General features: G+C 35.3%; 1 protein-coding gene across 7 annotated transcripts in view; it reads right to left on the bottom strand.

The window, feature by feature from the left end:
- The window catches only part of CPEB3 (cytoplasmic polyadenylation element binding protein 3), a 92,296-nt gene that overhangs the window by 50,429 nt on the left and 14,449 nt on the right, over positions 1-27,418 (bottom strand). For 4 of the 7 annotated variants that reach the window (XM_080403611.1, XM_080403612.1, XM_080403608.1 and 1 more), the window contains exon 3: positions 8,870-9,029. The exons of 1 other annotated variant lie outside the window; for it this stretch is intronic. In XM_080403611.1, coding sequence (XP_080259737.1) covers positions 8,870-9,029 — 160 coding nt within the window. 2 more of the 7 variants (XM_080403609.1, XM_080403613.1) reach the window with 2 other exon arrangements.

The following is a 27,418-nucleotide window of genomic DNA, read 5'->3' as shown; positions in this document are numbered from 1 at the left end:
AGAGTATGAGGGTTGAATGATTCTTGTATAGCCCAGGCTCCTCTCTTGCACATTTTAACATTGTTAAATTCCTTAAATTCTCTCTCCTAACAGCATTTGGAGACACTTTTCTGGTTGGACTGCCTAATTGTTCTGCTGCATGTCCAATATCATGCTTGTCATGGCACAGTGCCGAATTCCTTCTTAGAGCACATCTCAAGTATGCACATCTTCTCTTCTGTATTATATTGGAAATATGACATTAAATGGAAATTAACTTCACCTCATTCTTAGTAGAAAAGAGTCATGATTTTGAAACAATTCTGAAATCTTTCCAATAACTTAAGTATACCCTTCCCACATAGAATCTCTTTATTAAATCTTTCACAAATATTTAATCTGATCTTTTTTTTTTTTCAATTGTCTAGATAATTTCAAGCTACACAAACAGTTTTGAGAAAGAGTGGTGTTCCAGAAATAACAAATCTGGATATCAGGCAGAGCTTTACCACTGTTGCAGTTTTTTGACAGTGTTTACTGCCAGGCTTGCCTGTGGTTGTCCCCTTAATCTTAACTTTAAAATCCACTATTTTTAGCAGATATTCAAGCTTATAAGCACAATCTGTTTACAAGTGTAAAACCAATCTATAACCTCATCTTTGTATAGATATGCTGATATAACCATTATTTTTCTGCATCTGAAACAAACACCAGTGATTAACCAGTGTCAGATCTGTAACTATTGTTTTCACCTTAAGGGATTTCTGAATTTATTTTTTCTTTTTATTCATTTTCTTTTCCTGAGTGTCTATGGTTTTTTTGAACTTGTGAAAGCCTGATCAGATCCTGCCACGAACACTCACTCAGTGAAGGAGTTTTAAGATTACAGTTACCTGTTCTCGTCATTTTCGCGTTACAAGAACCAAGGTTCATTGGTTATATCTTGAGTAAAACTCACACTAATTCATCAATTGGTATTTTGCATAAGGTTTACTAGAAAATAGCAAAGTTGACCTGCTTTTTACCTTTCCTGAACTTACAGGGAATGAGAGCTTCCTGTCATGCAGTTCTTAAAATCATTATTGATATCAGTTCAAAGTTGTGAGTAGTGACTCCAATGGCAAGGTCAAATGAAACTGGCAACAGGATTAGGTCTGCTACACTTCCTTAGTAATAACACCTCCTTTAACATTCTTATCTTTTCTATCAAATTATTTCAGAGTTGGTGCCAACAACAGGCATTACAAAACAGCAATGGTTATTGGGATGGATAGATAGCAAATGGGGTAGAGCAAAGGTTAGACACAGACACATGCAAAAATCAAAGCCAGACCAGTATTCCCTCAAACATCTGAAATAAGATTATTTTGACCCATATGTATTTGGGGGTCTACTTTAAGCACAGCCTAACAACACACATACACCCCCCCATACCCCAGCTCAAGCACGAGTCTTCGCTCCATGATTCACAAATGGCCAACAAGCATGAAGTACCTGTGTGTATATACAAGAATTTTAAGCATTTTTACCTGAGTAGACCTCAAACCGCTCTCTCTCCTCTTCCCCCAAAACTACAGGCACCTGAAACTGGTGCTACACTAACTCAGCGTACATGCACAAAACAGTTTCAAAAGCAAGAACTGCGTAAGCAAGGGTCTGCATAGAGAATCATAAAAATAAAAGGTAACTCCCTGAAGAAGTTTGATGGCTTTCTTTTTTCTTCCCTTCTTCCCCCCCTCCCCTCCTTTTTTTTTTTTTTTTTTTTTTTTTTTTTTTTTTTTTTTTTTGAGGTCTAGCTGCCATTTGTTCACACATAATTTAAACACCTACTTGCAACTTGCATATCTTTTATACATCAACATACTCAGCAGAACAAAAATACTAGTATTTGCCAGAAGGGAAATACTAAGAACGATTACTGGTGTTACACATCTATATTTTTACTGTGCAAATATATTGTGGCAATGTGAACAGAACTGTATAATTATCATCTGTATCAGTAACAAAGCTTGCTGATACTAACTTCTTCCTATCACTGACTAAACAAATATATGCCATCAGTAGAGAAAGCAACCTATAAAATACAACAGCATCTACATTACAAGAGAATGCACTTTTCCTAAGTAAATAGCTCCAATTAAACACAAAGTCTTGCATATATTTTAGTACAAAGATTTTTAGCTTGAAAACAGTTAAATTTTCAAAACAGTAGTACTTTAAAAGCAAGACCTGATGAACATAAAAAGAAGTTTAGCTTTACTTCTAAAATACACCAATATGAAAGCAGACTTTTTCATTAGCAGTCTATGCCAATATATACAAAACACTCAAAACAGCAGAGAAGTAAGAAAGACAAAAAGGGCTTTAGGTCTCTGGGGCCAGTCTTCAATAGTACAATGAAAAGATGGAAATAAAGAGAAGGAAAAATGGGTATCTGCATCAGCACTCCTTAAACTAAACAAAACAAACAAAAAAGCACCATCAGTCCTGCCCAAAACAGATTCAGCAGGTCAAAGACAAGGACATGCTGGATGCCAGCAGCAAATTAGACAGTATGATCACACTACAGGATCATTGATGAAAACACTTAATTTAAGAAATATGAACCATTTAATAGTCATATTCTGTACTGAAGAGAAAAATATTACAGAGGATTTTCTTAAATACACAGAGTTTCAAATGGAAAGGAAGTAAGAGTATGTTTCCTTTAAAAGGATTAACTTGAGTGGCCTAGTTTTACACACAAATAGATGTGCAAACTTCTGTCTGCTCACTCTGGTTTTTACATGCATTTACAGAAAGGTGTCTGACGAGCATCAGGATTTCGAGAAACACTGTTACAGTGCACTTATTTCTAATGAAGTGTTGCAAAAAGCTGTAAATGGGTGGCACCATTTCCAGGACTGAGATGACAACATTTGTTCTGTTTGCACAACCTTTGTGTTCAGTTGCAGACTGCAAACACAAATACGATCTATTCACCTTCACTCTTCTCAGGTCATGTGGCAAACTTACTGCTTTGCTTACAAAAAGCCTATGAAGAATTAGAGCTGAACAAAATCTGATGGCATGCACTGAATTAACTAAAGATCAAGATGGAAACGTAAAGGTCCATTCTATATGTATTAAAATATCATCCAAGTTTTATATAATCTTTAAACACTCCTGTCAAACCTCAAACAACAGTTAAATGTAAACAGGAAATCTTGAAATCTTACTTAGTTTTCATGTGACCTGATACAGTCTTCACAATAGTTAAAAATTAGTAACGCCAGTAACTCCAGTTTTCTGTTGTCCAAATATATGGTGTCATTCATTTTAAATACTGAAAATCAAGATAAAAAGTTTCCCCACAGACACTGTTTCTACCTCTGAATGAATACATTTGTATTCAAAGTCTCAAACAATCTCAGAACAGCAAATGCTAAGAGATAGTCAGGGAGCATGTACATTCTACTGAAATATTATGACATAATCAACACATTTGATGTAACCTTCTGTAGTATGATATTCATTACAATTAGTTTTAATAAAGCCTACTCTAAATTCTCCTTGTACATATGTTGTCTCCAAGTACTCATACTTGAAGATGTCACATTCATACTTTTTTAAAACCTCAGAATTTTTGTTAGTTAGGGATTTGCACATTACAAAGTGTGTTTCCATTCTGATTTAAAATAAAACCCATATTAGTTAGCTACTGTAAGAGTAAATTTAAAATATTTCAAAAGGGACATGATTTCTCTCCTCAGTTTTATTTTTTATTCCGTTTCATGACCTATCAGTAGCACATGTGCATAGCATACAATCTAACACAGCTGAAATGTTTTATTTAATTATTTAAAAATAGAACAAAGGCAGCTGCTAGTTACTACTGATCAAAATATTTTTTATAGATCAGAATGCCTCTGTTTGTGTTGTAATGCAATAGTTTGACACGGATAAACTTATTGCAACAGTGACATATTACACCATAGACAGAAGACACTTTGATGTAGAAAAAAATGTTTTTGTAGTAAGTAGCATCTACCCACAGCTATTCTGATAATTCAGTTTTGCCCCACAGCATTAGGTAGAAGCAGTATGTAAATACCAACAGGTTACAAAATGCTGCAAATATACCCTTTCCTTGTTAAAGCAAAACTCTCTCCCATAAAATACATTACAAGCAACTAAGAAAACAGTTCAGGAAAAAACATCTTAGAAGATATTGCACACTTCCATCACATAGGCCTGGTTATGACTGACACAGGAAACAACTAGGCACCCTTGGCCATATACAGTAACTAGTCTTTAACTAGAAGAAGCTTAACAATTCTTTTACTGTACTTTGTTTCTCCTTTTTGAAAGGAGAACAGGATTTATGACTATTGACTGAAAGAGAAGAAAAGTGTTGAACCTGGTCTTGATTGCACAGAAAGCAGGTAAGGAAGCCTGCCTAACTGCCTTGAGAGAAAACAAGACTTGCTTTTTAATGAGTTTGTATTCTTTAGCTCTCAAAAGCATGAAAATGGCAAACAATTTGTAAAGTTACACAGTTCCCAGACTACAAGGACAGAAAGACAGGAACATACAGCAGGGTACCCCTATCTGGCAGAAAATGCTGAGAAAAAAAAAAATCAGTTTTAGAAAGAAACAGAGTAAGAGCTGCCACCAAACACCTCCTCCCAAGACTTGGCTCAAGATAAAATGTGATGTAGATGGGTAAGCTGGTAATTTACCCTAGACCAGAAACCTCAAAGCTAGGTATCAAATCTCTGTTACAGCAAGAAACACCCAAAAAGAACTAAGTGACTCTAGCTGTCCTAGCTGGAGAGCACCAAGCCAGCCTGTCACACTGTCTTAGCACTCACTAAACACAAGTAATTCAATATTGCAGGACTGAGCATCAGTTAGCTTCTGCTGCACTAACAATACTTCAGCCTTTCCCTTGTTCCACACTTGAAAGCAAACACCACCACCCCGGAAAAGCCACTTAATCACATGTACTCTCAAGGCCCAGTGGATCACGCCTAAAAGAAGTGGCCTGCTGTGTTGACCTTGAAATAAACTCAATTTCCATTGCCTGCAGGACAAAGTCTGATCATACCTCAGATTCAGAGAAACTATAAAGCTTCAGCTATTACAAACAAGTGGACAGGCTTTTCCTTTCCCATCCCTGAGCTTCTCCACCACCTCCACTGAACAACGTAGAGCATGAAGAACTTACACCCGAGAATGAGAAGAAAATATCCCAGAACCATTTCAATTTGGTCTTCACATCAGAATCTTTTATGGTTTCCCATCCACATTCTAACCTACAGCCTTTGTTCTATATCTGAGATAATTATGTTTTGTTTCAAGTATCTGCTGGGATGCAAGGGGGCACATATGCCAAGAGGGGCTATGTTCCAAGCAATGTTTCAAACTTCCAATAAACCACCTGCAATATTTTACTAATGAATACATATGCAGACAATACTTCTAAAAACACACATTTCCTCAAGACTTTGTTGCTAGCAGCAGGCTGAAATGATCCTGAAATAGCTGCACTGGCTTTGTAACATGCATTGGAGGCTCCAAGATATGCATAATTTTTCTAGAATTAAATCCTTCTGTGTTTTCAAAATCAGAGGCTTTTGGTACTTCGCCTTTTCACCTCTTCTGTTTAAAAATTTGGGTAGTAAATATAAGGGCAACTGACATGTAAGCACTGTTAGCTAAAATTTTTTGAGAAAACAAGGCTTGTTTACCAAAAGGCAAACAAAAAGTCATTTGAAAACCATCTCACTGTTTTTCTTTGTTTTTTAAACAAGGATTTGTGGCTGGTTTACTTTCTTATCTATACAAGAAAAAGCTACACAGAACCTAAGAGCGGACAGTCACAGATGCCAGAGGAAGGGAAGATTTAAAAGGGAAACACACACCTAGTTTACTCCTGAAAGACAGAGGAAATAAAATGCAGAGGAAGTAGCTATGAGATTTGATTAAGTTAATAAGATTGAAGAAAAAGCAGTTGAAATTTTGCACAAGAGGCATTCACACAGTAATGTCTATGAGAAACTGAAAAATCAAACCGAATGACATAACCAGTACATTCAAAAAGCTTCAAGGTAAAAATAAATAAAAACTTGAACATTACTTACGAAACAAGCAAAAGCAAGCAGAGTCAGGAACATACTTTCTCAAGGTGATTACAGACTAAAACATGCTGCTACTTTAAGGGGGAGAGCCAGAGGAGAGCAGGATAAATAAGAAGAAAAGCAAATTAGTTTAGAAGACAAGGTTAAGTGAAATTTGAGGAAGGTGCAGAGAAGGACAGCAGTTGAAAACCTTCTGCATCTTTGGTGGAGGAAAAGCAGAAATGTGAAGGTACAGGGGAAGAGTCAAGACCAGTTTTCACAGAAAAGGCAACAAAAAAATGCAACAGGAAAGCGATTTGAGGAGTAGATCAATGTTTGCAGAAAACTAGTTAGGCTTTCATGAAAAGGTTTCAGTTAAAATAGTAACACAGATCTGTTTAACACAGAGGAAGACACTTCTTGGAAGGGAGAACGAACATGTCCTGAAACAGCCACTCCTATGAATATTGCCAGTCATGCTGCATCGGGTGAAAACAGAAGTAGAGGAAAGTGCATGCTAGGTCAAGCCAAGGCTGGAGGTTAGCAAAGTAAGCCCTGTAGTTAGAGGGAAAAGAAAGCAAGGCAGGGAATTAACCATATTCACGGGGGAAAAAACAGCTGGGCAGAGACAGAGATAACTAATACTAAACAAGACTTCTCCCAGCAATTACTGGACTGGAAGCTGCTAGACAGCTAAGTAAGAAGGCAGAAAGGCCAAAACAGGTGAGCAGCACTAAATGAGGAAATGAGACAGACAGAAAGAGCCTGTCCAGTAAGTGACAAGTGTTTGTTTAAGTAAAGCCAATGGTCACAGTAGTGAATAGAAAAGATCAACTCAAACTTTACAATTAATATTCAACTCTTCAGTTTTACATTTTGAGCAGAGGGAAACAGCTCCTACTGCTTTCAGATGTCCATTTAAATTAGTCAGTCTTCTACATAAATTGAGAACCTAGGGGAGATGAAAATATTAAGTTTGATTTGGAAAGAATACTTTTCTTTAAAAGCATAAAGATGCTTAATGAAACCAAGAACTTCATTTCTACCTCATGCAAAATGCCAACATTACATAGCATTATGACACTCTGTTACAGCTGTGGAAACCACTTGCAACACTTATACAGACTACGTCAGCTGAGTATTGGAAGCTATTCTTGATAGAATAACCCAACAACACAAAGGAATTAAAGATTTGTACCCATTATTTTTTTATGTGCTAATATTCTGACTAAAATACATTTAAAAATGGTTATAAAGAGACAATAATGGAAGTATAAGTAAAATTGCACTTACATGATGTTAAAGTCTTTTTCTAGAGTAATACAATTTCTAATCCAATCTTTCATTTTTTCCATGCTCAGGTTCAAACAGAAATTCAGTCTTTAAAAAATTAGTCTCAAGTTGTATACTTAAATAAATACTAATTTTAAAAACCATGACGTTTTAGCTAGATTATAATACATTTAATAAGATACAATAAATACTTAAAATCTACCTACTAGCAATTTCTATTTTTTATTATTTTTTTTTAATAACAACCATATGAAACGTATATCCAGCAGAAATCTCAATTTTGGTGAGCTTGTTTGTTATAAGTTTCAGGTTTACACTTATTTTGGAGGACTATGATCAGAATAGACATGAGACAGTATTTCTTTCCATTTTAGGCAGCTGAATAATGGCTAAAGACACATGAAGGCTATATAGCACAGAGAATTTCAAGATAATAGTGGAAAGAACAGGTTACATGAGCAGAGAGCACAGAACTCAGTCTGTTATGGTTATAAAAAAAAAACCAAACAACTTTGTACCCAGAAAGATGGTGAAAAAGGCACAAGACCTTAGACCAAGAAAAAATATTTTTCCACATGTAACATATAAATGGGGAGAGGAGCAAACAAGGCAATCGTGTATATAAGCATTAGCATAGGAAATGCTATATACACAGCTACATTTCTTCTCTATCAGTTCCAGTGCCCTGACTTCTTGAGAGTTTGGGAATCATTTCTAGTTCAATACTTTCTTTGTATATGACTTATTACTAGCTTCAGTCTTCAAAGTCAGCCAGAATGCATGTGAGCAAGAACGTGTACCTATCTTTAAATTTAACCGATGGAAGATTAAGACAGAGGAGTGTGCAGCTGCATCAGGAATATTTATTCATTGAAATGCTGCCACAACCTTTCACTATTCAGTATCAGCTAAGTATTAGAAATGCTTTTATCTCCAATGCTACACCTGGTAGAACAAACATTGTTTAGTAGCATAAATAATCAAAACTTTCCCAGCACTTAACATCTAATAGCTTTTGACTCTCCCTGACAATTTCAAATCCAGATTAAGAATTTTTTTTTTTAAAGAAACCTGAAAGAACTGTAACGAGTAACTTGACAGAGTGGTTGTTTCAGAAGCCTGTACACTAGCTTATGATCCAAAACTAAGAGTAGTATTAACTTTGAATAAGATGTTGAACATAGAAACTGGACTCCAGTTGTACTACACATTTTCTGAACTGAGTGACTGCAGCAGGAAACCCAACTGTGCGATTTGCTGAGACACAAACCTAAGTTTCAGAAATGCCAGTCAGATAATATTATGATTGTGCACTTACGATAAATGTATACACATTTCACCTTATCCTCCTATAGTAGAGATGATTATCTTAAGATGGGAAAACAGATGCTTTATGTAACTGACAACTCATTCATTAGCAAAAAGTTTATAGCAATACTGAAAAGCTGATTTTTGTTTAAGCACCAAGCAAGCATGGACATATGAATATTCCTAACCTGTAAAATGATTCCTCCACATTATATCAGCGAAACTCATTGGTGGGCCACTGGGAGGGTAGTGTTTACCTTTCAGAGGCTCATGATCAGTCCTTATCATATCCATTAAGGAATTTTCCAAAGAGTGCAAGTTAAAAGTGTCATAGGGCCTATTCCGGTCCTAAAAGACAAAAACAAAAACAAAAAACAAACAACAAAACAAAACAAACAAACAAAAAAAAACAAAAACAAAAGAACAACAAACAAAAAAAAGGAAAGAAAGATTATTACAGAAAAAATAATTTTCTAACATAGGCTCATTTCTTATTTTAGAAAACTCCAGCATCCAATTTTACATTTCTTCTTAATAGAACTTTTTATATTACAAAAAAATAGATAAATAGAAGCCTACAGTTATTAAAATGACACCCTTCATTTTGCAACTGCTGCTTTCACCAGTACAGCTATGGAGACAGGCTTTTTAATACTTCCAAAATTATACATCTAAACAACAGTTAATTCTAAACATTATCATTTAAATAAGAGCTTAGAAATAAAGCAATATTAATGTTTACACTGGAGAAGTGGTTCCAGAGTTCAGAGATTTTTGTTTTACAGCTTCATGATCTGCCTTCTGTCACACAGCAAAAGCAAGCAATGCTCAAGACACCAGCAGACACATTTGTTGCAGAAAGTATCAAGTAATTCTTCAAATGTCTAACATGAATCTCACAGGTTTAAGGAAAGTACACTAAATGCAAGACAAAACAAAAAGCAAATAGGATATGCAACACTTTCACACTGGGGCACTCAAAAATCTGAGCAAGGGTTGCTTTGTATTGCTTGAATCTCTCATTTTTAATTTGCTGTAGTTCAGCCTCTGTTTTTTAAGTACAAGAGAATAAGGAAAAAAAAAAAAACCAAACCCAAACCAAACCACAAACAACCTTTAGCAGGCCTGTTAAAATAACCAGTTTCAAAGTTCAGGAACAATCTTATGGAGGGAACAATCTACCCATATCCATTAACAGAATGGCCCCTTGTAGTCAGACAATTTCTAAAAAAACATTAATTTTCTTATTATCATCACTATTATTAAAAAGAAGTAAAGCACAAGATAGCGGTTTTCCTTTGCACACTATATTATGCTACAATTAATAAAAAGTGCTATAACACTCTACTATGCAAACTGAAACCTTTGTTGTAATATGCCCCCAAAACTCATGGAACAATGTTTTCCACATGCTGGTCACTACATTATAATCTTCTTACTTGAAATAATAAAATTTAAAATCCTTAGACAAGAAGCAGCAGTATCCATAGAAAATGTAAAAAAAATTTTTGTCTTAAGTATTATTTTTCTTGAACCCTCTTTTTCTTAGGCTGTCTTTAAATAAAAGTAAAGGGAAGAACGAGTTCACCGGTATAACTAAGTTATGTTTTAATATTCTTGTTCTAGAATTCAAATAAATATATGTTATTAAAATTTTGCTGTTACAGAAAGCTCTGAAATGCAGTTCTTACTGTCAAAAACATTGTGTTCCTGCAATCCACCTACCCTAAACTGTAGATCCAACACCGCTTCTCCAACATGATAATGTATTTTCTGTAAGTGGACTACCATTCTTTTCTTCACACATTTATTTCACCTATTGAGCATTTTTGGCAGTCAAACGTGGTGTCCAAAGAATACTACTTTATTCCTGTTAGAAGCTATACTAAGCACTGAAGTTCAAATGAGCTCACTGTTTTTCAGTTTTCGTTGTTGATTATTTTTGTCTTCTACAGCTGCTTAAAAAGCAAACATTTGTATACCATATTTAAGAAAGTACTTGCTCACCTATTCAAGTGGATCAATACATATGGAATATAAAATAAAATTTATGCCAAGGAAATCTAAAATAGATCTTGGGGCAGGTAGGAACACCACACCACCCCCACCCCGCACAAAACCCTGAGGTAATTTTTTTCCCCAACAGAAAACTTCATTTTGGTTAAAACAACCCACTGCTTGGTATTAGGTAGTAGGAGAGAAGAGCTTGTTTTATTTCATATTCATTTCCTTAAAAGAAATGCTAGGCTAGATGGAAAAGAAATGCTAGGCTAGATGGAAAAGAAAACATTTAACTTGGATGTAAAAAAAAAAAATCCATTCTTGTGATATATGAGAAAACTTGATTAAACAGGGTCTACGTTATTCCCTTCAAGCAAGAATTTTAATTGTCTTTTTCTATTTGTTTCTTTTAAATACCTATACTGTGAATACTTAAGGAGGTCAGATGTCACAGTACTGAACTATGGCATTTTTTTAAGAGAAAATATGAAAACAAACATACAGCTTATATCCTAAATAGGGGTGGGGAAGTGTTTTTTCAGTCAGATCAGTCCCCTGATCTGGTTTACCATATAGCTGTAGCAGAGCTGAGCTGGCAAAACCAACACTGGCAGGAAAGCAAAAGGGCAGGACTGCTGCTTTTGGCACAATGATATTCCAGCTTTAAGCATTCCTTAGATTACAGTCTTAGAGGTCAGGAGGAGCGAGTTCAGAAGAGGACACAGCCTACAGATTAAATTTAATTGTCCTTCATTAACATATGTATATTTTAAGTATGCTACTATAGCAGTAAATCCCTGGGAGGTCCTACTTTGTTCTAAAACTTCCCAAGGAGCTGGGCACATGGACGCACATGAAAAAAAGGGTGGGAAAAAAAATATCGTAGCATCAAAGGCAGGGCTATACAGGGCAGGTTTGCTAGAATGTAGGATCTTTCTAATCTTTTAAGGAGCACACAAACCTGCAATATATTTTCAAGATTAAATTAGACCTACATTAGACACAGAAAGATCAATTTAACCAAAATCCTTAACCTAGGCAATTATAACACTTCCCACTGTAGTACTTGAGCAAGCTAAATCAAGTAAAGGAAATGTGGACACAACAGATTTTTACAAGTATATTGCAGTACATGCATAGGTATAACGCAAGCTGACTATAGATTATGTAGTGCGGATGATAAAACCAGTAAGTCAGAGCTAACATCCTCACTCATAAGTAAAACTGCTACTACCATTTTTCTTAGTAGCTTTCATTTCAGTAGTAACTAATTTGTACTCAGCAGATTTGAAGATTGTTTCCTAAATTCAGCAATTTCTTCCAAGAAGCCTGCTGCTTACACACACATATGCACAGGATGATGTTTCCTTATTTCTCAGCATGAACAGGTTCTCCTGGTTTTGTGAACTGATACTGTTCCATCTCCTGGATTTACCTGGTGCATTGTTTCCATAGGCTACCGACCTACTACCAACCAATCCCAACAATGGAAACAATTCATAAAGGTCCTTAGTAGAATGTGAGAACTTTGACAGGAAGTTCTGGGTCTAGGACCATGAATAGAAATCAAAATACAAAATAAATAATTATAAAGCAGAACAAAAAACTTGGAAAAGAAGCTTGAAAATCCAGCAAGTCTTGGAAAGTCTGCTGGGATCTTGTAGAGAAGACAAAGATCCTGAGACCTACTTAGATAAACTACATTATGGATAAAAGAGAAATCTCCAGCTACAAGGCACTGCCTTTGGCTGCACTGCAATCACTAAGTTAGCAAAAGATTAAGTCCAGTCTGCCCACGTTGGATTGTACTTCTGCTGTGTACAGATAGCAACTCCTTCCTTGTCAGATGCTACTATATGTGGCAGCATATTTCAGGTCTTACAATACTCTACTCTTGAAAGAAAAAAAAAAGCTTAGTAATAACTCTTAGAGAAAATACAGGTCCCATAAATTTAAATCCCAGCCCTTAGTTTATCCACAACACAGACTGCCTCGAAGTGTATATGTAAAGCATACTGGAAAATTACAAACCCACACGCACAATCGGATTTTTGAAGTATCACAAAGTTAAATGGACTTTCAGTTGAAGCTGGGTCTCAATTTTCTACCTTTAAATATCTTACTTGTAGGGCTGATTAAAAATGTTACAAAATACAGTATCTATAATCTGTCTGTTAATTAAAAGAACCAAACAAACAACTAAAAACCCAAAAAGAGTAACAGACAAAAAATAACTTCAGAGTAAAGACACTAAAATAAAATGAGAAAATACAGTAATTTGCATTTTATACTTCTGTGCATATGTATTATGCTAGTCTTTAATTACAGAACCATAATAATTTCTCAGAGGTCTCCAGTCTCCATCCAATACACATAACGAACCAGCTCCAGGAATGAATCAAAACAGTGCTTTGAAGAGGTCTGCTTATCTCTAGGACAGATGCCTGTGTTGCTTATTCCAGGAGAAGGCTGAGGTGTAATCAGTGTGTCAGCAAATCCCAGGAGGGGAAAAGACATTCTTAAAGTTACCTTAATTATGAAACAAAGATTACTTAGCAGTACCTTAAGTATATAACTGACATGTATGTGTAACATTTAAATCAAAAGAACTTTTCCTCTTTGTCATACCCTGTAATGTGGTGCGCTTTGTCCTGCCCCCTTCAGACAGCATGGGCACATAAGGGCAAGGCATACCTAGCACTGCTTTAGTTCCCTCCCAATAGACAAACCATGTCTTTAGTAGAAAGGGAAAGCTAAAGAATGAGAAAAGACTGCGACTTATATTATGGATGACAAAGCCAAGACCAGATCTATAGCTAGGGCCATAACAGGTGTTAAGTGGACCTTAACACAGCCTGGCTTCCTCAATACCTCTTTCAGCTTGAACAAGTAACCCAAAGTAATTGTAACTAATGAACTAAAAAGGACGTGGCCAACATATCCCATGGGAGAGACACAGAGAACATGCACCTTGCTCCAAAAACTGAAGCTGTATTATTTTCTTCTGCCTCTGCAGAGGATTATGGCAGCAGAGGCATTTGACCACTAATTGATAAACTACAGTCACAAATGAACTTTACTTTGAGGGTGACAGAGCCCTGGGACGGGCTGCGCAGAGAGGCTGTGCAGTCTCCTTCCCTGGAGATATTCATAACCCACCTGGCCACAATTCTGTACAACATGCTCTAGGAGAACCTGCTTTAGCAGAGGGTTGGACTAGATGTTCTCCAGAGGTCCCTTCCAACCCTGACCACTCTGTGATTCTATGGAAAGTTTTACCCTGTCAGGAATCCAACACGCATTGCCCAAGCCTAGCTATCATCCATACTCAAAGTCCTTAATCATGTATTTTTCCATGTGGTGAATCCTTGTTGGCATGGTCATCTGCATCTGCAGCATAAAATACACATTGAACTGTGAGGCACACCAGATCTGCCTATTTTTTAGTGTGCAAAAGGCAAAACCTCTGATACCTTGACCCTTCCAAAGATACATTTCCTTGTGTCTACATATTGCAGTCCATCTGCTAACTGACTTCCTATTAAGTTTCCAAGCTTCACATATTCTGAACAATATCACAGTTTCAGTAGTTTATTTCAGTGTTCTACATTTTCACGCTGCCCTCTATTTTCAAGCTTTTTCCGCACCAGTATGTGGCACAACACAGCCCAACTCTGCCAAGAAACAAGATGGCCTCCAGTCACTGAACTATTAACTGTTTCCAGGAGAGTACCAAACCTCCAGTTAGGCTCACTGAAATCTCAGCTTTTTTTACTTACTATATTCTGGGACATTACATGTAGTATTTCGATCAGAAGGAAGAGATGACATCCTGGGAATAGCTAAAATTCTTATGGCTTAAACAACTTTCCTATCAATGCAAACTTCACTGTGGTCACTGCTGTGTTTCATTCTTCTGTGCCTGACATCAGCCTGGATTTGGCTGCATTAGCAGAATTGCTAAGCATTGCCAACTAAAGCTGAAGTCAATGGAAGCACAGCTTTGAAAAAGCACAGGCTATAATGCCAGCACTGCTTTAAACTCGGCTTGCTCATTCTGTTCTAGCACCTGCAGCAGCAGTTATTACTAAGCACATAAGGGAAACAAGTTTGTCTCGCTTCAGTATCCCAATCCAAGGCAGCAAAAAAAAGCAACTGCAAAAAAAGTATTATAGAAGTCCAGCTCGGACATGCTCAACCTGCCATGATGGTGCACATGAATGATCATCTACAGCAAACTAAATACCCACTGAGCAAGCAGTCTTTAGCTCCCAGCAGCTTCAGCTGCAATGCAATCCTACTCACACAACCTTAATAAAGTTAAAAAAAAATTAAACATTTCAAAAGATAGGAAATCTGAGGAATATGGTCACATGATAAAATGAAATTGTCACTTTGCAAAAGAATCAAAAAAACTAAGTAGCTAGTATTATTTCCTTTGCAGCCCAGTGCTGGAATGCTGCCAATAACAACATGACTGACAAGACAGATGCAAGCAGAACTAGAATAACTACAAATTTCAGTAATTTTTTCCCTATATTGAATTTCATAAAAATATAAAATAAAACAGAAAAAATATGAAGGCATAAAATGTAGGTAAGAGGGAAAAATAGGGTAATTTGTCTATACCTATGGCAAAGACCATTACAGCAGAGCTACTAGTACTAAGTCTTAATGGAATTTTGTTTTAATATCACTTTCTTTTTTGATCTTTCCAGTTAATTTCAGATAGTATTAAACTAAGCCAGATTTATTATGTTCTTATTACTGGAACAAAAAGAGGAGTGTTTTCTTCTGTTATTATTGCTCTTGGAATGCCCACAGAAGAAACACACAGACTTTTCATACATTTGTCTTTTCTCACTACTGACTGTAGCACATTTTACTTTCCTAGGTGTTCAGAAGTTCACTGGGCAAAAGGTGAATTTTTTTAAACTTGTTCAAAAAGCTTCTAAGAAAAATAATGAAGTTTAATACGGATATAAACCAATATCTAATTCTATATAGATTATGGAAACATTTCCATACAATTTCAAAAAATAACATATCAGAACTCTAGTTAATGATATTTAATCATCTTGTCTGTTGCATAAACTTTTATAGCTAGAACATGCAAGAACTAAGATTGAATCCAAAAGCCTTGAAAACCTGACCTACTCAAGCAGTTTTTCCACAATGGTAAAGATTGTATGTAAACTTTACCATCTTAAAAATTCTGAATTCTTAAATATTACAAAACCCTAAAATCTTTCAGTGAAATGTTTGCAGTCTTCATTTCCAACTGAGCTAAAAAAGCACAGAAATAGGAATAGATAAAACAGACATTATACAGAATTACAAAAACTAATGTAAATTATATTGCTCAGTATAAAGGTAATTTTACTTTGCAGTAAAGATGAGATTCCCTTTTTATACACACTTAATACACACTCAATATATATACAAAAATGTTCAGGTGTCATAGCCATAAGACTTGGCATCATAACCACTTAAACAGAATAACCCAGCCAGTTACTAAATATTAAGTATTTGCTTGCAAACTGCAGGGAAGAAAGCATTAGAATTTACCCTGCCTTTTCCTACATAGAGGTGGCAGCTACAGGGCAGAAGGAATACATTTAATCAATTCCCTGATTTAGGCAATCCGTGTTTTGGAGTTGCAGGGAACAAACCACAATATAGCCCTACTGGATACTATATATATATATATAAATCTTGTTCTGTATTATATTGTTTTTTTCTTTCATCAGAGCCTTACTAAAGCAATAGCCTACTTACTGTCTTCTTGAAAGCACCCTTAGCTATTCTTCCAATACAGACTTTTATAATATGTCAAGTGTATTACTTAAATGATCACTAGTGTTATTTCTCCACTTCAGATTCAGAGACAGTACAGCACCTAGTCAAATGCTTAAATCACCTAACCCAATGCTTCAATAGGGAACACTGTTTACTACCAGCAAACAGCATAATACACTTCATACTTCAAACATCTTCCTTTTGCCATCAAAAGAATTAAGAGAATGTGTTAAAAAAAACCCGAACAAACAAAACACCCATAACAACAACCAAAAAAAAAAATCAAAAAGAATCTACAAAACAGCTATTATTTTTATACCCATTACACTACTGTAGGGAATGATCTGCAGACATTACAACTGACTGAGCACTCACTGACAGAATTTATGTTTAGTCATATTTTGTTCAACATGATGCTTTAGATAAAAATCTGCTCATCAGTCCTGCTGCTGAATGAATCTCAAAAAGCTGATGTATCCATTTTCTATTATAGTTACCGATTCCAGTAACAAACGGTTCTAACACTTCTAAAATATAGGATTAAAGCAGTTACACCCAAGGTGATCATCAATTCACAAAAACAAGCAAGTGGAAAAAAAAAGTTGTCAGCAATAGAATTTACAAGGCCATTCATTATAGCCTTGAGCTATTAAAATGACAGAATTTAACTGGTTCATTGGCCTGCTGTGCAAGAGTTCAACACTGATAAGTTACTTTTGGGCTTCTACCACTCTGTTCAGCAGAATGATGCCTGTGTCCCATAGCAAGGAGAAAAATAACATTGACCTAAGAACACCTTGCCAACTAAATCAGCACAAGTGCAAACCTCAAATCACAAGATGGAAGCATGACAAAGATGCAAAGACTGCAAACAGAGAAGGGAGTATTGGGGATACTACAGCATGAAAGATCTGAATGATCACACTTTGCAGTCTGGACCACACAATGTAAAAGACAGTAGAGACATATTGTGCAAGGAAGCTATTGTCACAGAAAGATTTACAATAGGAGCAGTCTGTCTCATGACATTATAGGATAATGAGACAAAATGGGAGAAAGAAAAGAATGCAAGTAATAACTGCCGAACAGATCTCCGAGCACCACTGCCCAGTAGCTTCATGTACTATGGCCACCATAGTAAAGGAATCTCAAAGATTTCTCCGAAACAGGAACAGTGGTTTTGTGTATGGTTACTGATCATTAGTGACATGGGATATATGGGTAAAGTTAAAAAAAAAAGTGTCACTGAAATATTTATGCCTTATGACAAACAAAATACTGTGTCTCATCCAAACTCATTGTGCTTTTAAGAACAACATGACCAAAATAATATCTACCTAGTATATTTCAAGTCAGGCTCCTGTTCCACTTCTGTTGTGCTCAGGAAATAGTGCCTCCTGAGCAAAAAAAAAAAAGACTTGTAGGTGCCAGAATTCCAGACAGATATTAAAAAAAAACAACCAAAAACCAGTAAGATATTTCATCTGTTCACACAGCACAAGATCTTCACCTACTGGTTTGGAGAACCACCCTTAAGAGACAACAGTAATTTTGCCATTTCAATGCCAATATAGATTGCCCTTTACTTCTAAAGGGAAACCAAGAAAATGCTAAGTATAGTGGGAATAGTTGTTCAGTAAGGGGAGTGTGGGTGTGGGTCGTTTACCAATATTTATGCACAGGCCTAAACCAGGCCACAAACATTCTCAATGAAAAACAGCTCCCAGAGAAGACATGGAGGTGACCTTTTCAGTGTGATGTCACTTTGAATCACATTTGCAAGAATTTAAAACTTTCTTTGAAGAGGTACACACAAAAATCCACTCTGCTACGCTCTTCCTAATGGAGATTGAGAATAGTTAGGCAGCAAATGTTCTCCATTGTGGGACCTGATTGAGGACATAACCCATGACAGAATCTCAGGCTGTCACAGCAATCTACTCTCTCCTATCTATCAACTGTCTAGCAACAGGCTCTCAAGCTGCGCACTGCACCCACTTCTACACAAGAGTTGAGGACTCCTGTTCAGCCACTGGGATACAAGGGAATACTTTTCCTAAAGTGTCAATATGTTAGAAATTTTAATTTAAGAATATTTACTGTTAACTATTTGATCAGCTTCAAAGTTCGCAAAGGCTGCATATATGCAACTGAACAGGTGGGAAACAGCAGAAAGTAGCAATCCAAAGACCACTCATAGCATCAAGCTCCACTTAGAGGAAGAAAGGGCAGGAGTGGAGGAAAACAATCCCAGCCCAAAATTATGTTTTCCTTAGAAGCTACTGTTCAAATCAATTCTATGCAAGCAATTCCATTTCAGATCAAATTCTGTAACTAAAGAAGGAATTTTTCCAGTTGCAAGTACTGAAACATCCCATGTATGAAAAATTTCAGTTTAACAACAAATCCAAAATTAAAATATTAAATATTTCACATAATAAATATATTAAAATAGCAACTGAATTATACTATGCATGTGTACACCTTTTATTACCTATGTGGCTTAAAGGCATACAGGACATGAGGAAAAGAATAACTCTCTCACATACAAGGTGCCTGAATACTTACATTAAAAAGCCTTAAAAAGAACCAAAACAGATATTTCTTCCTCTTAGAAAAGAAGAAGCCATAAGCATTTTTGTGTTGTCAGTTAGGTGTTATGCATTCAAATTACTGCTGCACATTTGAATTTAATGAATTAAAATAATTCCAAAATCACATACAAGACACACAAGTACATGTATGAACAGGCAATTAACTAAAAGGAATGTTAACTCCTCACGGAAATTGGAAAGTACACTCATGAAGGAAGAAAACAGCTCTCCTTTTACATTATAAGAGCTAAAGTGATTAGCACAGAGCATATTTAGTAAAGACTGCTCCAGATAGGGAAAATGTCTTGAGATAATAGCCTACCTGATTTGCAACAGCGTTTTCCTTTTTTGTACAAGGTAATGAAGACTCACAGGCACATTAAGAAATGTCACTAGATGGAAAGAACCAGGATGTTCAGCCACTTAACGGTTTCCCTGAATGTGGTTCCCACTTAAGAAGTTCAGCATTAGTACCTTGAACAACAAAAGTCTAGGAAAAGTCTACCAAGACTGATAAAAGTATTAAGCAAAAACGTATCAGAAGTCAGGAGAAAATAATGTAGCCTCCATAATCAGACATCACTTACAGAGGGGAAAATCAGGTAAACAAGGGTAAACAGTAAAGACAAGTAAACAGTAAGAGACAAAGCAGTATCATCCACCCAATTCAATAACAGGCATCAGGTGCATGTGAACACTGTAATGAAAAGGAGTGAGCCACTAAGGCACAGTTAGTGGAATGACTAAAGCTAGTCCAAGTAAGAATGTCAGTACTGTTATATCCAACCAGCAAAATAAAACTGAAAGAACTGCAATAACTGAAGCAGGATATGAAAATATAGATGACAAAACACTGTTTCTGGTTTTTATGACTGAAATTCAAGGATTTCTTCGCTTTAAGAAATACATCAAGCAGAGGTAATGTATCATCATATGTTAATGATGCAATCCCCTGGAACGTATGATTTCTGGTTCTTGAAAGAATATGGCTGATCTAACAAAGACTTCAGTATAGCATTTCATATGGTGCTACAAGCAAAATAACTACATAAATGAGGAAAAAATTACTAGTGCAATTGAGGTAAGAAAGAAAAACAAAAAGGGAAGGAATTGATAGCGCTAAACAGAGAAACCTATTGAGGTTACTAATGGAGTTTCTTAAAGGCAAATCTTGAGACCAATTTTATCAGTAGTATTGGTTATTAAAGTAGGAACACAATAATAATATTTACAAGATACCATCAGTTCAGAGGAGATCAGCTCACCATACAGAAAGAACTGAATTAATTTTAATAACTGCAGGAAAGCAGGATGATATTTAATAGCACTAACTAGAAGGTCATGACCTCAAGGACTCAATATTCACTATAAACTGGCACCTCATCAACCAGAAAGAAGCACACTGAAAAGAGAAATACAAGAATTCATCAGTTAATTTCTGGACAATTATAAACCATGAGTATAAATGTTATACGTGAAAAGGTAAATCACAGGTTGTATGAAAAATTATACTTTTAGTAGGGTTGCCTTTCATAACTATCCACATCTGTATTCATTTTTAAACAGCTATATCCACTGTATTTGTTCTTTTAAATTATTCCCCTTCCTCTGCACACCCAACTGAGCCAAGGACTGAGGCTATTTTGAAACACTGACCAGTTCAAGTTTATACTCAAGCAACGCTGCTATCTAAGCAAAATAGCCAGAACACTTTCTAGAGAAACAGGATAGTTAAGCCTTCCAACCAACCTATAAAATTTACTACAAATCATTTTCAAGGAGTTTTAAATGGCACATACAACATCAGTTACTTCTCCCTCACCTAACAAGAAAACACTGTTATATAAGTAACCTACTGTTTCTACTTTGAGAAACCTCATCAGAAGACTGTGTTCCTGTTTATACAAGAGAGCTAAGAATGTCTGCAGAAGCTTCCATCAAAACATTACCTGTAAACTCTGTTGAAAACTATGGTTGATTTTATTACTCAGAAGTCACAGGTACAGCTGCATTTACCAGCAGCCAAAAGTAGCAGGAAGCCACCAAGCTGAGGACCCTTACCACTAAAATGTTGAACCCAGCCTAAAGCGTGCAAGGCTTTATTTGCAGAAATTCTCATCTGCAGAAAGTGAACAGGGATATTGTTATCTTGGATTACCATATCTGAAAACGTTCCAACTTCACTTTCATTTTATATTATAAAAATCCTACTTTTTCTTGTCGTTGACTTTTATTTCCTCCACCCTCTTGTTCTGCCTTAGCCTTCCTACTTGCACAGGTTACTTAAGGCTTTATGTGTTTTAAGAAAAGCCCTTTCAGTTACTGTGACATGTTTCACTGTGTTCAAGTTGGTTTTTTTTTAATCCTAGATCCTAGAAAGAACACATGAGTAAGAGAATTATTCAGTAAGATGAAATATTAGGTCAGACTGTTATTGGATTCATAATTTAAAGCTAAAAGATAGCTTTATAAGCGAAGAAAAATTCAAAACCACAAAGGATATTATAAACATTTGACAGACTTGGCTATTATACATCGTAATGGTTACTAAACCCATCAATGGACGGTATTAATTTGGTTATAAGCCATCTGTTAATGTGCTGTACTCTAACAATCAGTTAATACATTCATCATTTATTAACTCTTTAGAAATGTACAGTTACTGTAAAGGTCATGTAGTAAATGGTAGTAACACTAGCTACCTACATGTTAATTCATTAATGCTTTTAACAAACCTCCTTTACAAAGGAAAATACTGCATTTAAGGGATCTGCCTAAAAAAAGCTCTTAGTAGTACTCTGGAAAACACTTCCTTGTGAGACCACAGGAGACAGGGGAGTTGAATGTATTAAATTTAAGGTTTCTGAAGTATGATCTTTTGACTGCTGTAAGGTCATGTAACACTTCATGATTGTCTTATCACATGCTACTAATTCTCTACCATATTTCCAGCTGATTAACACATATAAACCTTACAAAGAAGTTTAGATTTCTGTCTTTCACATTTCAGGTGTCTGCCTGATAAACTAAGCAGATAAAAGCTCTCTTGGACCTCAATCAATGTACTACCAGTGGCATACAAACAAGAATTCCTCGAAGCAATTTAAGAAGAGCTTGTCATACCTGCATACAAGATTTAAAAAAAAAAATACTACTGAACATGAGAAAAATGTAGTGCTTGAACTAAAGCACAAATACATTCTAACAAATAAGGGTTAAATCTTCCAGTCAATTTTTTTCAACAACATTGCCTGTTTAATGCTTAACTGGATGATCTAGAAAGACTAATTTTTTAATCTTTTTTAGGTCAATAGGAAAGAAAAAAATTTGGAAGTTAGAAAGAAAAGAGAAAAAGAATGATTGGATGACCATGGTCATGTCAGTGGGAGGCTTGAAAAACTGAGATGATCTAATATTTAACAGAGCATCTCACAATACATCGTCCTTATATATTCTAATTTAATAAAGCAATTTTGGTAGCCAAACTAGACAAGTATTTTTAAAAAATACTATTTTAAATATCATCAGAAAAAGCCATTGTACAAATAGGGCATAAAAAAGAAAATCTAAAATTCCATAAAGGAATGCCATCCCAGATGAAAGTAAAAATATGTGTGTAAAGAGTAACACTCAACATAGCTGAGAAGACGGTCCAATGATACTTGGCACAAGCTCCAAAACTATTCACCCATTCCATGCCTTTTTTTGTTTAACAGTCTAAATGCTTTCAGGGTAAGAATTGCTCGTTACATACATTGTATGACATGTAACTAAAATTAAATGGCATTTCACAGATGCCAGTGAGAAAGTTTTAGTAAATCATTATGATTACTGATTTTACCAGCAAAGTAAAAACTGGAAACAAAAAACTCAACTTGGATTTAATTTTTTATTTATTGGGTTTTTTAATAAGGATAGAGGCAGAAGAAATCTGAGGTTAGTGGAAGAAATAAGCATAGTAAGAATAAGACTAAAGAAACATCCAGGAGACCTTTTAGGATGTTAAGACAGACTGTAAAAAGTGAAAACCCTGCAGTGCACACCTCAACACACAAGCACCATTGTAGCAAGTATTTAGAACATACATATAAATACATAAGAACTGCTTTTTTTCATTATGACCATACAAAAGATAAGCATAACCACTAAAAACTTTGAAAATTACAGAAATAACTGGAAAACTAACTAATTGGAAAAAAAACATCAAAAAAAAAAGAAAAATTGAACAAAAATATAATCAGTTTGGTGTTTCTAGTTCCTGTTCCTAAATTCAGTTTATCTAAACATACAGTGTAAATAAAATAGAGAGTAGTGATAAGGCAGTAGTACCGATGGTCTAGTGATGATTTAAACTTTATGCTTCAAGTCAAAATTGCTGCGCTGGTCTTTTTAATTCTTATCATATAGGAATTACATAATCACTCAAGACAGTATGGCAACTCCGTCCTTTTAATTTTTTTCCCTTGCTGAAATCTAAAACAACAGCAGTAACAGCCTAAAACATTTCCACTGCTTCAAGCAGAATGAAGCAGCAACTTCCAAGGAGGAATTATGAATTTTCATTTAATCCAAAGGAATATTTTACCATTCAAGTGTTTTAAAATAAAATGTTTGTTATGTTTTATTTTTAGCAACTTTCATAACAAACCATAATTCCAAAGACTTCCTTTAGGATATAAATCTTACTTTAAAAAAAAAGCCTTTACCACTCTGAGAACAAAACCAAGAAAGCTTCAATGAGTGATCTTCTTTGTTTTGAAGAGCCACTCTTGTGTATACACATATATAATCTTATAAAAGATTAATTCAGAAATATAATGTATTATAGATAGCATCACTTTCTGAAGTTGTTTGACATGTCTCATTAAAAGGTCACCTTTACGTTGCTTATTGTGTTGCCAAAAATAACTTTTTAGGGTGAATCTTTTCAAGATGAGCATCTACGTAATAATTCTTCCATGTAGGAAAGATTAATTGCACTGGAACAGCCACTTATGATTATGACATAAAAGAAAATTATATATATATAAAAAATGTGCATGTTACACACATAATCCTTTTCTCATTTTATGTCAGAAGTGGTTTTTGGTCGATCTGTGTGAAAATCCATCCCAAGTCATACATTCAGAAAGCTGGGTGTGGGGATGGGGAAAGAAAATCAGCTCAGTTTGTTCAGAGTTATCACTTGGTTAAAATTTCTAAATTTCTAAAGTTTATAACTTCTAGATAATATTTCTGAAAAATCCATTCTCCCTGAATTTATTTAAACCTACTTAAAACCCTTTATGCTATTAAGTTTGTACATGAGTAATTCCCACATAATGTAAGTGAACACGATTCACTTAAAACTACAGGGGTTTATTGGGCATTCCCCTGTAACCTGAAGCTTTGACATAGAAAGTGGAATACAGAATGCAAGGTAAATGAGAAGCCTCAGGAAGAAAGGGGATCAAAAAACAGGAACACAAAGTAGTAGAAGGGAAGTTTGAAAGAAGTGGAGTTGAGCAGTTAGAGGCTGGATGAAACAGAAAAAGAGGTCATGCCCACAAATCATGCTTCACCCAAAACTGAAACCCATTGACAGTACATGCTCTGTACACATTACTTTCATTAACTCTGTTAAACCAAGAACAATCTGTAGAGTTGATCAAAAGAGTCCAACATGACTGATGAATCATGTGAAGGTCATCATCCTAACATGTAACAGAATCTGTGGTTTTGCTTAAGCTCTGGGAATTTACATGAAAACTGCAATTCTTGCAAATTTTGCAAAGGCATACAGAAGAAAAAGTTAGGAAGTACGGGAGAAAGACTCCTTGTGCAATTTAAATTCTACCATTTTGCATGAATAAACTATAGCTGTCTTAGTTTCAAAACCTTTTTCTGACTAAACCCCATCTCACCTAGTGACCATCGGTGACGTTTTTGAATAATTAAGAGGTTGTCTGTTTACAGAAGTTCTGCATTGTTTCTTGCAGAATTTGGAAAATATACAGAGAATGACAGACAGCTGAAGGAAAAGTGGGTCTCAATTACAGGAAAACAAATATTTTGCTTCTTTTGTCTTCTCTGATGAAAATTTCTTAAATCCTATATAATTGGCGTGTAACAAACTAAAACTTTCACAAGTCACAACTTGTTTTCTTCACTCTTTGGTACCTAATTTTGAGATTCACCCAAACAGCAAACTTATGAGACAGTCAATGGATGTTCTGTTTTCTGAGAGCTATATATGCTAAATATTTCAGAAAAAAACCCAACTTTTTAGTCTTCTCAGATTGAGCATTGAGAAGAAAATTAATTCCCCAAACTGTGCCTCATATGTAGAGTGGAGGTCATATCACCCCTTCTCCTGACACTGTTGTGACAAAGCAGATCAACATCTATCCCGATCAGCACAGTGCTTCTGTTCTGTGAGATACTAGAAAAATTGACAATTTTATCTTCAGGATGAGTTTGAAGAGCATGCAATGAAGAGACAAAGTCACATTAATCAATGAGGAAAAGGAAGCCAACAATTAGCTGTGTTTTACAAATGCTACTGGGAACTTGTAGGAAAAGACAGAATTATAACTGAAACTTATAAAAATTAAAATGTTGACCAAGTCTGAAGATACACAGGCAAAGTTTCCATGACATTTCATAACTTGCATTTTAAAAATTCTAAAATTTACAATTAATAATAAAAAGATTACACAAATGAAGATCTGTTTCTATATACAAAAATGGTATTCAGCTACTGAGCCATCTGCTTATTATCAGTATGTACAGTATTCTAATATTGCTTAAAAGCAATGCTCTTGCACTTCTCATAACATTCTACTAACTGAAACAAGGAAAAATTAAATTAAGAAATAATGAAAAACATGGCAACGATACCCTAAATTTAGTTACAGAATGCATAAAATGTCACAATAGCCTAAAAACTGGAAAATCTAAACATGCTCTAACATACTTGTTTGAAAATGAGAATGGAAAACTATTACATTTCAACTCATGTAGTCACTGAAAACATAGATTTAGCTTTAGTGTTAGAAACATGCAAATTCTCTCAATAACAGTAAAACCTACTTCATCAATATAGTTCTAAAGCAGGTGTTACTGAAATTTCATTACAATTGCTTTTTGGAGTAAGTGAACTGCTTACACACAGGTATGGATTACAGATGTACATACAGATACCTTCTGTGTATATTTATACGCTAATATTACTAGGAATGTAAAATTTGCCTAAAGCTTTGAAATATGCATAATTTATTTCTCTTATGCTACATGTTCCTCTTAGCCTTGTTGCTGGCTAGAGGGGTAAAAAGAAATCTCTGAACACATGTGGGCATTTAGGAAGTTTCCCTGTTGAAGGGAAATTATTAACCCACATAGCACCAGAATGAGTCCAAACAGGAATTTAGCTGACCTTATGATGAGTAAACAGGGATTAGCAAACTCTGTTTCCTGGCCTTTCTGAAATTTTACTTCAACCCCACCATGCTGAACAAGTAGGTTGAGATGAGAAATGGTAAGAACTACTTCAGGCAATATCTTGCGAAACTTAAGCACTTAATTGGGCTTGCAATAGGCTAGAAAGGCACAACAGTCTGATTATCCCTGACAGAAGGCAGTAACTTCCACCTACTTCTATTGTTCTTCCCATCTGAAGATCATACAGAATTTCTTTACCTAGCTTTTGGTATCTTCTGACAACAAAAACGTTATTTTGCTGAAGACATGGAACACAAGTAAACAATCCACTATTACGCCTAAAGACTATGATGCTCCATTTTTAGCAGTTAATCGCAACCAACAATTATACAAGAAAAGCTTTCAATATTGATTTCTGGGAGTTGAGAAGGCAAAGTGAGGGGAAATAGGGAAAAGAAGGAGAAGAGATACATTTTTTGTATCTGAAGTCTGCTAACTGCCATTATGCTAAAGGTCTTGAACAGATCCTTTTCCTTAAATAAAATACCACGTTACTATGATAAAAATCAAAAGCAATAATATCAAAGCAGCATGCTTAATTTAGGGGAAAACAGTGATGCTAGTAACAATTTAATTTCCTGAGGGAGTTTATGCCACAATTTAGAATAACATTTTGATTAAATTTCTAGGGCAAGTATCTTCCATTTGTGAATAGTATTTTCAAACTTGTAATATTATCTCAAGTGATCAGTAGGAAAAAGAAAAAATAAATAAAAGCCAGAAAGCCTTTGAGCTTCTCTTGAAGGACATCACTGGATAGTTTTGGTGTGATGTTTTCCTCTTCAGCCTGATTTAAGTTTTTGAAAGCACAGTAGTCTACCCAGTCAAGCAAAACTCAGACATATAGTTTAAGATCACTCTATG

The sequence above is a fragment of the Falco punctatus genome (genome assembly GCF_963210335.1).
Source record: "Falco punctatus genome assembly, chromosome: 9".
NCBI classification, from domain to species: Eukaryota; Metazoa; Chordata; class Aves; order Falconiformes; family Falconidae; genus Falco; species Falco punctatus.
Note: the sequence above shows the minus strand (reverse complement) of the source record. Positions and strands in the feature narration are given on the sequence as shown.